Below are 12,995 nucleotides of genomic sequence, written 5' to 3' on the forward strand. Positions count from 1 at the left end.
CAGATCACTTTTTACGATGGACAGAATATATGGCAACAATAGGTATAAATATAATACTTCTCATTACGTAAGTAAATTTGACACGTTTAAAGAAAAACTTTAATAGTTTATTTCTTCCATAATTTTAGTTCTTATTAATACGTAGTCTACTTGATTCAAAATAAATGAAATGAAATGAAATCTTTGAGTTTTACGTCCCATGGTTATGCCGGCTAGGCTAAAGGAGACGGTGATGATAAAAAATGAATGAAATGGTGGAATGAAGAAGTGGGACGAAAGGGAGAACTCCGAGGAAACCCACGTACACGGTGTTTGTCCACCACAAAGTTCATCTGGCGCGTTCTGGGATCGAACCAGGGACCCCATGCACCAGAGGTGAACGTACTGAGACACTGCGGCCCCTAGGGGAAATTGATTCAATCCGGGGTCAAAGCATGCTATGCGTTTTTTTTTTTTTTTTTTTTTTTTTTTTTTTTTTTTTTTTTTTTTTTGGTGCCACTGTACTTACCCACGGGGATTCCGCTGGAATAACATTTTAGTTTTTAACATACATAACTTTCATAGCCGTAGCATGACGCTTCGAGACTCAATTTTTTTAACTGTTTTTTTTGTACATTTGCGTACGGGATCTTGATTACAAAGCCAATGTATGTTTGGTAGACAATATAAACACTAAGTTAAACCAAGAAATGCAATATTTTGCTCCAGTTTTAGTCCTCTGATTCATTTGCCTTAGTAAAGTTATGCAAATTTCTCTCTCTCTTCACCTCCTGTTGCTGCAAGAATCCCTCGAAAGCATGGTTGCCAAAATAATTCATTTTAATCAGGGTTAATTTTGGTTTCCGTTTAATTTTTTTGGAACACCTTCATATATGCAAAAAAATGAAATGAAATCTTTGAGTTTAAGATCCCTTTAGGCTAAGGGAGACGGATGTTTAAGGCAAGTGAGTGATGATGGAAGAATTGGTGGAAAGATAATGTGGGAGGAAACGGAAGTGCCTCGAGAAAACCCACGGACACAATGTTGTCCACCACAAACTTACTTGATCAGGGATCGAACCATGGACCTGCAATCCCTTCTACCATCTCCAGTTACTAACCACTCAACTTTAGCCAAAGACTGAAGAAAGTTTCAGTAAGTGCTTCAAATCGTGAATTACAGTACGAACATGTACATTTTTTTCGTATAGGTGTCTTACAACAATTCTTCCAAGCTCTATCACATCTAATGCAGAGAATAGTAGTAAGAAAAGTACAAGAAAGTATAGCATATATACTTCACAATTTCTTCCTGATCATTTTGTGTAACCTCTACATAGCGGAAATCTAATTTCCCGCACATCTTTAAGCGGCAACGCTAGCTAAACTGATTTCGTAGCTAGTTTGAACAACAGTTTAAACAACTCCGCTTCTACTTGACGGATACACAAGAAACTGTAGTACATTGCTTTTATTTTGAATTTGTATTATACGTATCCGTATACCACTGTCAATGCTTTATTGGTTCTTATTGCTGTAAATATTATTTTAGGAACTCCCTCGTGGCTATTTGGTTTGCGTACGCGTCTTCGGTGCGGGAGAGCTGAGTCCGATTCCCGGTATGTGTTTGTGAAAGGTCAAATATTGAAAATAAGTTTGTTATGAAATTTATAGTTTTTTTTTTCTTTTTTAACGATCTAAGAGTTCGGATTGCACGTAAGCTGTGTGTCTACGTCTCATAGAACCTCGATCAAGAAAGGGGTGCTAAACTCTGACAAGAAACACTAAACAGTATCTTCAACCCTCTCTTGCTCTCAAATACGAGGAACTAAGATTACAAGGCGGATATTTCTGGACTTTCTCTGTTATAGAGGAATGAAGAGTGTGCGGTAATTGTAATACATGGAGTTTTCAACTGTGTGGAGAGTTTCATCTACGGCGCTAGTTGAATGTAAACACAAATGGCGACTCGTTTGGAAAATTAGTCTCGCGGAGAAGTACGCTCACTTATTCGATTTCTGTGGGCGAAACATGCAACCGTGGCTAAAATTCACCGGCAGCTAATAGAGGTTTACCGAGAGACTGTAATGTCTTGTCAGCATATCGGAGAATGATGTCGAAAGTTTGCGGCTGGTAGAGAAAACGTCACCGATGAGGAGCGCAGTGGCTGACCCAGCACGGCATCAACAGATTTAAACACAGCTCGCGTAGAGGAGCTAATTGAGAACAACAGAAGGATCACGTTACAGTGTTTGGTGGCAGAATTGAGAATGTCGTTCGGAAGCGTTCATCACATTGTGTACGATATTCTGCAGTACCGGAAAGTTTGTTCCCAATGGTGAACACGAACGGACAGGATTTTTACCAGAAAGGAATCTTCAAACTCATCCCACAATACGACAACTACCTCAACCGATATTGATACTATGTCGAAAAATAACCTAATGTATGTGCTATCTGTTGGCTGTAATGGTTGTACGAAATAATATATACACGTTTCACTGTAGGCTTTGTAATCTTACTTTCTGATCACTCCTCATAGATAGAAAGCAGCAATAAATGTTTTTTGTGATCTTTGAGTTACTAATACTTGTCTTTAACCTAATCTCTTAACATAAAGGCCCAAAAATACTCGGGTGTTGAATTTTATTGAAAATATAAAATCCTGACTATACTTGTGTCAACTTCTGTTTACCCATACATGTTTCTTTCTTCTTTTTCTTTTTTTTTTAAAGGATGGTTATACTCGTTTTTCTGTTTCTGTATGTTTCCGCCAGATAGTGCTGTTGAAGTTGCTGTTTACCTTTTTTCCGGTAGATGTCACTGTAATCTTCTTTATTCAGCATTCCAGTTTGTTTGCGTCTGCCGCAATGATTGTTATAAAGCAAATTCTGGCGTCTTTTTTTTTTTTTTTTTTTTGGTTGTTGTTGTTTCTTGACGGTATTACTCTTGTCTTTTGTGATCATTTTGATTATTCAAGTGCATTTTGTAACTTATTTTCACAAGTTCCATAAGTAATATTGGTCCCATTACGAGTACAAGTATACTCGGGAGTTTATTTTGAGAGCTTTTCAGATACATGTATCTCATTGTTGAGTTGTCAACAATCAATATTATCATCACCATTTGTAATGTTCCTTATTGATTATTTCAACTGGGTAATAAGAAATACATTAACGTCGAAACACCTTTCTGTTCACACTCTATATATTCAGGAGTCAATATATAAAGCATCATGTCAACTAGTGAAAATTGACCTAAGGAGGAAACACTTCTTACAAACAAAAAAAGAAAAACAAAAGTACTGTGCTTGTATTTGTAATTCAACGGTACTGCACATGTGTTCCGATTCAAGAAAGTAGTCTTCTTGGTTCACTGTCTTGACGGAAGAAAGAAGAACTTTAGGAATGGTCAAAAGAAATCTATCAAAAGATTGCGATCTTGGCCAATAATTAGTTTTAAGATCAGGGACCACAAAATTTTTAAACGATCCCTACACCAAGTTTTTTTTTTTTTTTTTTTTTTTTTTTTTTTAAACGGAATAAGCACATCATACTGAGTTAAATTATAGTTTGGGTTTGGCTACACTATATATGGTTCTCCAGATATAAGGCGTGCAAGAAAATTTTTGATTGAAATATATTGGATCTTTTGATGCATTTTTGGATGAGGGGTCACAAAATTTTTGTACGGCCCTTAAATCAAGTTTTTTTTTTTTTTTAACGGAATAAGCACATCATACTGAGTTAATTTGGCGCGGAAGACCTGGGTTCGATTCCCGGCGGGAGCGTATGGGGTTCGGATTCCACGTTAATCAGTAGGTCCACGCTTGTCTCGCCTCGCTGCTGAACGGGACGTCAAAATCAAAATTAACAACATACTGAGTTAAGTGATAGTTTGCGTTTGGCTACACTAAATGTAGTTCTCCAGATAGAAGGCCCACAAGAAAATTTTTGACCTAAATATAATGAATCTTTTGATCAAAAACTTCTCGTTCATCCTAACCGTCAGTAGCACGAATCCTTTAAAATGTAACTAAAAGCTTTTCAAAACAAAAACACACATATATTCGTCACGTGAGAACTCCAAATTTGACCAGGAAATGCTATTACAAAAATCACGTAGAAGAAAGGAAAAGAAGGAAATAAAGGTAACCAAAATAACAACAGTCTCCAGTGGTAAAACAGGTGGGTATGAAATGGTCTTTAATTTTTCTAGCAATCAAAATAGCATTTGCGACAAAAACAGTCTGTGCTACAAACGTTATTGAGTTCATCATGCGAAATGCCACGACTTGCCTTTGCAGAAAAGTCACCATCATTTGTTTACGCATGATGTCGCCGGTTCGAAACACTGTACCGTGATGCAGTAGTAATGCAATCTTATGCAAATCTTCTATAGTTAGCAACAAAATAGCAAATGTCACGTTAATATATTAGTGCACAGCAGGCATCAAAGTTGCCTATTAATTTGTCCAACAGCGTTAAAAAAGTTAAATTTTATGTTGTGTTCTAAGAATTGCTTAGTCTCCAAAATCGCAATTACTGATAAGCCCCGGAAACTTTACTTTCAATGTTGAGAGGGAGTGTATCTATCTCATATGAAACTCATAAAAGAAACTGCTGCTTAAGTTTTTTCGTATTATTTTTTATCGGAAATCGGCCAGAATTAGACATTTTAAATGAAAGGCTTTATAACTTAAAAATCTATATATATATCAAAATGAAAGTGACTTATGTTTGTGACATCCACCGCTTGAACCACCCGACCGATCTCGATCACATTTTCAACATACATGAGGTTTGGGCCTGGGATGGTTTTTGTCATTTCAGTTTGACGGTGCAACTTAGGGGAGGGGAGGAGGCGATATATAAAAGTGATCGAAAATGACCGATATTAGTATCGAATCCATAGTTTTCGGGGTCGCTGATGTGAAGAGTGACACTTTCGATGTGATTCACACGAAGTCCAAATTCAGCCCACAATAGTAGTGTTTAACTTTTACTGTCATTTTTTACCAAACATATGACAGAAGGAGCTGCGCATTTAAAGTTTATATTTCAACCCAGCGAAGTGGGTAATCAATCGCTAGTAAATAAATAAAATAAAGACTACATCAATCTGACTTAATAAACAGAAACATTACCTCATTTATTTCTGAAATCTTTCTAAAACTATGCCTAAATAGACTTAGCATTTGCTTTCCAAAGAGGACACTGATATTAAGTAGCTTATTTAAAGGAGAAAAAACAGAAATGTCCTAAAAGATTTACTAGAAATGACTTGCGAGTATTAAGTTGGAACGTTGGGAAGTTTACTGCCATACAATAACTCATAATACAGCAGTATAAACTTTTTCAGTGATGAAAATCTTCGGTATTTTAAAATGGAATCTTTCAATTTTTTAACATCCCACGTTTATGTTGGTATTTTAAAGATTAGGAAAGTACAAACAAATCAGCATTGATCTTATCAACATTAATTTAAAATAGACTCCACAAAAGAAAGAAAGAAAAAAAGTTTTAATAAAGTTTGTAACTAAGTGCTTTTGACCTGTTCTTGTTTATACATACAGATCTAAAATATTTTTCGACGTGATGTCAATACCTGGAAAATATTAATATTGACATAACTTCCACACAACACACCTAGTTAGCATGTTTGAGTATTAAAAACAAAAAAGAATAGAAAAAAAAGTGACAAATTGTAAATCATGCAAATCAACATGATTCTAACCACGCAAAACTAAGATAGGTATTTTGTAACTACTCACCTTTCTTTCCAGTTTAAAGAGAAGTGCAAATCCCAAAATAAAAATTATTGCAGTACTCTTGGTCATTGTATATCTGCAAAGAAAGAAAATGAGTTCAAACAAGCAATGAACTCACAACAAAAGGAAAAAGAAGTCAATTAATCATTTTGAATACTGTAGAGTTTATTTATTTATTTATTTTTCTATTAGAATAATCAATGCAGGAAAAAATCTGTAAAGTAGAGGATGTTCGCTAGAGCCCTTGACTCGTTGCTAGTTGGAAACTCGTAGTGGAAACACTCTTCGACGTGATATCCTAAGAAACGCAAATCCCACACAGTAGGAAAATTCACGCCTACTGTATTCTTTGCTGACCATTACCGCTGGAGTTCAAAAAATCAATGCATACCATTACTCTCACACTCTACAACACATTCGAAAGAGGACGCAATCAAAAACAAAAGTTGTGGCCTTCTGACCTGCATATTGCTCGCAAGATAAGGAACTATGGGCGTGATTCAAGCACAAAGCACAGAACCACTCAGCTTATTGCCCACATTGGTTGTCTTGCGACTTTCACGTTTTTGGACCTCTCTCTCTTTATATATATATATATATATATATATATATATATATATATATATATATATATATATATATATATATATATAAACTTCAAGTTGCTCAAGTGTGATGATATGGTAAAACAGGGGATTTTTTCATGGAAGGAATTCAGAGCCTAGTCACACAATGAGCAATGTGCCTCAATACTCAAGAACAGTTTCTGTAAGATCCCATTAAATTGATCGTTAGATGGCAGTATGTATTGTAAAAATTCTTATGGAAATACTTTCCAGAAAATGTCACCAAGTGGCTTACATCAAAGCACCCTCCTTAACAACACATACATACAATTACCCGAAAAAAAAAAGGAGGGAAGGTGTGTTTATTTGTGTAGTTATAACACTTGAAAAGCTAGAATATACTCGTAAATTGACGAAGTGTCATTTGACCACTGCTTGGTCTAGTATTCCTACAAAGCTATTTCGATTAATGCTGAAAGGCATGCCTAGCGTTCAAACTTCACTAAATATTTTGAAATATATTTTTGTCACTTATACAGAGATTCGTAATTTGAACTATCATTTAATATGTAAGTGCATCTTGTGTGACTACGGTTTTCTGCATTACAGTCAGCAGAAGGGGTAACTACTCTCCTCCTCGTGAACATCTTCGTATCTATATGCCTAGCGTATGCGCCTTCAACACAGGTAACCCGGGGTTCGATAACCGATGGGAGTTCATGTGGTTCGGATATCACGTTAAGCTATAGGTCCAAGTCTCATATAACCTCAGTGCTGTACGGGACTCTAAAATTCAAATCAACAACGATAATTGCTCTTGTTAAAGCTTCGAAGTTGAGACAACTCTTTTTTTTTTTTTTTTTTTTTTTTTTTCAAATAGCATTGCGTCAGATTATTACACATTCGAAATTCACATTTTAAACGAAAACTTACAATACCACGGAAACTTATCATTCAGTGTTACATTTAAAGAATCTTTTCATATTTATTAGCAACCAAATTTAATAACTATTTTGGCTGTTGTTTCTTTCTAAATTGTTAACCTTTATATTGCTTTGTTGGCTTAAAAATATAATCTTATTATTAAATAAATTGAGCACTTAAAATTTAAGAAATATACAGTAAATTGGGCACTTGTAGACAGTAAAAAAGGCTTCTGTAACTTAGATAATACAGTAAAATAGACATTTATAATTTAAAAAAGAGTAAAATAGGTAATTATAACTCAAGAAATAGATAAAGAAAAACAGCTCTTGTGATCAACGAAATAGACAGTAAATTAGGTACTCATAATTCATGAAATATAGAGTAAAGTAGACACATATAATTCAAGAAATATACAATACAACAGGCACTTATAATTTAAAAATATATAGTAAAATATGCACTTAAAATTTAAAAAATATACAAGAAAACAGACACTCATAATTCAAGAAATATACAATACAGTAGGTATTTATAATTCAAGAAATAGGAAAAAAGATCTCCAGTTCCTTACCAGAGGGTAGCGTTTTCAAAACTGATGCAACGTTCCCTCTTTGTACTGTCATACTGATGCGTTGCATTAGAAAAGAGCTTGCTCTAGCGTCTCCTGGCGATAAATAAATGCGGTGTCCGACTTCTTTTATAAAGTTAAGACCTTCGGGACACCAGGAACTACCTGATTCGATAGTTATAGTGACAAAATGATATTTGTCAAGTAAATTGCTGTACTTCTTGCGTTTTTCTGTTTCATGACGAGCAGCCACGTTGCCAGCTTGTGCTGAAGAAGAATGTAGATTTGATGGGGCGAAGATATTGGAACAAGTAAAATCCCATAGAAGTGCTTTTCCTTTCTTCCACGGTATTAGGGTCATACCATCTGGCCTTTTACCGTCTGCACGACTGCATCCCAACGGTTCACATATAGAAGGAACGCCTGCTGAAATTAGTGCCCTCATGATAATGTCGTTGACACTGGAGTGGCGTGAATGTCTGCCCACACTATTGACACAGGAGAGTCCGTGAAGGCCCTTCTTGTTTACGACACTTCTACAGACAGGACCATCTGTGTTGCTCGCAAACATCTGCTTCCAAACGCAGTGCACTGGCAATTCGAAAACTGTCATTGGGAAGATGCAATTCTAAAGAAAGTGATGGGATAGCATGGAGCCAAGCGCCTGCTTCAGGAGATGATGTAGCTAGGAGTCTGGCCTTGTCTTCTGGGTTATCGGATGACTGAAGTAACGAAAAGTGATGATTTATTCGGGGATCGTTCCAAGAGGATTGTAATCCTCTCTTATCGAGATCAGGGGGATCTGATCCCACGATAAATGACCATACAGAAATGCTGTCGTTGACATCCGAATCCGTTACAAGGCTAAGATCTTGTTGGAGAATGGTCTCGATCAATGGCTTAGCGCCATAGAAGACAGAAGGGATGAAGACAGAAAGGATGAAACAGCCAGGTCAATGGCGCGGCAAATGCCGAGACCTCCGTGGTTAACAGGAAGGGACGCCTGCAACCAAGAGTTATTGTTGAGTGAGCAATTCAGGATAGATTCTAGACCGATTTTTAAGGTGTTGTCATAGGATTCCAGAAGATCAGCATCCCGCCAAGATAGAGCACAGCGAAGAAAGTATAACAGCCTTAGAATGGACAATGAGGCGCGTAGTAGGTAAAAGATAGTGTGTGCTGAAATCAAGGAAAGACGTGTAAAAAAAATTCTAATTTGGAAATTTTGTCTTTTAATATTTTTCGTCTTGCCTCAGTAGATAATGCTGCTCCTAGTAAGCTGACGTTATCTGTCGAAATTCTTTGAATCCCAGGCGCGGCTTCGTCAAACAGCTTGAAGAGGTTATTAGCCTGCTCATTGGAGACTCCGAGAAAGCTGACCTCACATTTGGAGAAATTCATTTGCAATCCGATCTCCTTAGCCCGTCTACGGATCATTTCTAATGTCTCTAGTACTGTATCCTTGTCTCCAGCTATAGTCCCGTCATCCAAATACCATATGTTCAGTTCCGTATTGATACTGTTAACAATGGATTGTAAAGTTAGTGCGAACAAACCAGGGCCTATAGGATCGCCTTGTTGTACGCCACGCTGAGATAGGATTATTTCGTCTCCTAAGTATAAGTTGCTCGGTTGCGAGTAACACTGATGGATGTATCGATAAATTGAGGAAAAACTTTTTTTTACCTGTATGACCATAGAATCACGATTCAACTCATTAAATGCATTTCTGCAGTCTATCTTCAGAAACACTTTCTCCTGATGGCGTGGAAAATAGTAGTACATACGAGCAGCGTGGACTGCTGCTTCTGCTCCATGTGGGACGCAAACTCCCAGTTGGTGTGGGGATAGAAAATGTGTTAGAGGTTCTCTAATTCTATGGCAAATGATTTTGGCTGATAATCTCCTCCACACATTGCCTATTGCGATGGGACAAATGCCGCCACTTTTCTTCCTCAAAGCTATTAGTGATGCTCCAAAGAAAATAGGTCTAATTTCCGTGGGCACATCACCCGAAATAATCAGGTGGAGAAAATCGCAGATGGCGTTAGTCAGATGGTCTTAAGCTTTGCAGTCTTGGGATAGTAGGAGGTCCTTTAATATTCAAGGACGGGGACTGTCCATACCTCCTGATGACCCAGAGGGAAAGGATTTAAGTGCCTTCGTAAACTCGTCAGCTGATACTCTAGGCGCTACAATACTGGGTTCAATGAGATCGGGAGGCTCAAAAGGGTGGCTGTGAGCCGGATGTTTCTCTTTTAATGCTTCTAATACAGTTCCATTCGGAGAAGCTATAGTATTTTCTGAGACGAGAAGCCGTACTGCGCTGCGGACATCACCTTCTACTAATTTGTTCTCGACAGTCTTGATGTTAAAAGTGGAATTTGCTGGTCGTCGAGCTTTGAAGGATTTTTTTACTGTGGTTAGGAAGGGCTTCGCAGCGAGAATCAGACCAATATTGCACTCTTTGTTTAACCCATGATGTTAAATTATTCACTTTGTCAGCTTTTGATGGAATGCACAGTGTTACGTAAGGAAAAAAGAAGAGATCCATCCAAGCTTCTGAGTCGTTTGTATGTACTATCTGTCGCAATAGCTCGCACAGAGAGTCTGCCACTGTAGCTCTAGCCCCTCGAGGTACCCTGCGTAACATTGGAATAGAAGACTTTAATCTTGCTAGAAGTTTATTGCATTTGGAGATCGACCTCTTTCTTGGGTAATCGACATTATCAGTGGATGATTGCGACTTCCGTGAAAGCGAGCATGATTTGGTTTTATTTATATCATAATGGCACCTCCTGTTGTGAATTGCTAGGCCTTTTAAACTAACACACAAGTTGTTACAAAGCTTACAGGTAGTCTCGCTAGGCCTGTTTGAAAATTCAATGCTCTTGTTTAAAGCGGAATCATTTTGGGTTTGATTTTTTTTTTGGCTAAATTTTGATCCTAATGCATTGCTTACATGGGAGATATCAGCATTTATTGATGTCATCACTAATAACAGGTAACGGATTACTGATATCGTCAGAAGAATCACGATCATCTTCCATAGTTATTACAAAATTTTAAATTTAAATTATACCCAACTACATTGTTGAAAATATAATATTGTTTGAAAATTAATAACCCTCAATTAAAAATAGCAAATTTTCAGTCAATCATCTGAACTACTGAAGCGATTCGAGAACGGATTTCACCAAAAGTCCAATCAAAACTTTAACCATAGTTCACCTCGGACCAAAGAGCACCAAATTCATTTCACCACCACTAATTGAAGAGAATTGCGCAGAACACGAAGACACGTCTGCTTCTAATTACAACAATTACAACAGTTGGCTTAAATATATACTTCTAATTTATTATTTGAAAATCGATTTTATAGATATCCAACAATTAAATTTAATTTTATAATTCTCTAAATACATATTTGATCTTTACTATCATGGCTTTTTTTTTCTTTTTTGCTTAACATTATTAATTCTGAAAAAACACAGCTAGTCTGTTATCCCACGAGTATATGAATGAGGAACCTTTAAAAAAAAATCTACTCCCTATGTAATTTATGGTCTGGATTCGATCCCGTAATCGTAAGTTACATTTTACAACTACCAACGCAGAGGAGGAACAACCCACTCTCCTCAAGAAATCCCGTTACTTGACGCCCACAATCGTCAGAGTGCACAGAGCCTCATAAATGATGAAAGGCATAAGCAAGACTGGTGGTCCAAGCTGATGGTAGAGCTGAAGAAGATCGGCGGCCGTAAAAGCTTCAGATTGAGGGATGTATAAGAAACAATTGGTAACCGGGCGGGAAGAAAACTCGCACTCCAATTGCTTGTACTCCGGAAACTATGTTAATGTGCCGAGAATCAAGAGAATTGGAAACACCTATGGCTACGCCTCCAGTAGTGCAACTAGTACCAGGTTCATCACATTTGTAGATTGTACTGCCAGAAATAAGAGAGGACTGGGTAGTCTTGAAATGAGTTTCCTGCAAACAGACAAGTACTGTAAGTGGTCAGAGATAAACTGTTTCAACTTTTCAAGGTGACTACTGAAGACGCTGAGATTCAATTGAAGGCGTGACATAAAACGAAATATTTACTTTTAAGGCGAACCTCCCACGTGTGCCAAGTATCATCCACTCAGTATCCATTAGGTCGTCTTCCACCAGATTTCAAGGGAACAGCAAGTGGCTTAAGAACGGGTGTAGATTTTTTTTTTTTTTTTTTCGGGAGAGATCAGTATCATTTAGTCGGCGTATATACTGGAGGTTCGCTACTCAAAACAACTGGGGCCTTTGTTTCTGGACATTATCAGGAACATAATCCATTGCGATGAAAACGTCGAATGCGTCGGTTGCCATAGATTTCCGAGAAGTAGCTTCAACGATGGCAAACACATAGAAAGCGAGGAAGAAATGCTTTGTTTTAAGCGACGCTTTGCATCGGCAGCAGAGATCTCAACTATTAGTACTCGGATACGTTTCTTACGCTGACAGACTGTACAGTCCCCAGATCAAGCAGAATGCTCGCCCTTGCAGTTGACACAAAAGGAGTGGGTCGCTGTACAGGGTTCCGCACCATTACTACTCTGGCCACAATTAGCACAAACAGCAGCACTCGTATTACACGACGTGCTGGTGTGCTCCAAGTACTGACACCTGAAAGAATGCAGGGGACTCGGAATGTAAGGACGGACTTTAAGTCAATAATAACCTGCTTTCACTAGTCCAGAAAAGTAGGCAAACTGTAAGAAAGAATCAGTGACTGAGTAGCAAACAGTTCACTTGACTTTTTACTTCTGATACGAGCTACGTCTACAACATCTTGGTCAGCCAGCCCTGATTTAATCTCCTCCTCAGTCGCATTTAGGAGGTCTCAACATGATATCACGACTTGAGGGGCGTTCAGTAAACGGTGGGGTTCTACGAACACGTTCACTGGTCAAATGGAAGTCAATTTGAACTGTTTGCTTCTCGTCGAGAGTTTCCATTAATAAAGTGCAATTCCGTAGTTTCTTAATATTAAATACGGAAAGGGGACAAGCCCGTAATACCCCTCGGGCTGTTAGCTTCGACAGTGAAACTATCAGTGTCTTTATCTTTAATTACAAGATATTGAAGTACAAATGTCGCGATACTTGTCTTTTCCACATTTTCTATTTAAATAGTGTTTAGTTTATG

General features: G+C 37.5%; 1 protein-coding gene across 7 annotated transcripts in view; it reads right to left on the reverse strand.

Moving 5' to 3' along the window:
- LOC145673765 (solute carrier family 35 member H1) overlaps positions 1-12,995 on the reverse strand; it is a 232,607-nt gene that overhangs the window by 78,038 nt on the left and 141,574 nt on the right. For all 7 annotated transcript variants that reach the window (XM_081743520.1, XM_081743518.1, XM_081743519.1 and 4 more), the window contains exon 4: positions 5,753-5,825. In XM_081743520.1, coding sequence (XP_081599646.1) covers positions 5,753-5,825 — 73 coding nt within the window. The remainder of the gene's footprint in view (positions 1-5,752; positions 5,826-12,995) is intronic.

This window comes from Thermobia domestica, chromosome 17 (genome assembly GCF_964235325.1).
Source record: "Thermobia domestica chromosome 17, izTheDome1.hap1.1, whole genome shotgun sequence".
Taxonomy (NCBI): domain Eukaryota; kingdom Metazoa; phylum Arthropoda; class Insecta; order Zygentoma; family Lepismatidae; genus Thermobia; species Thermobia domestica.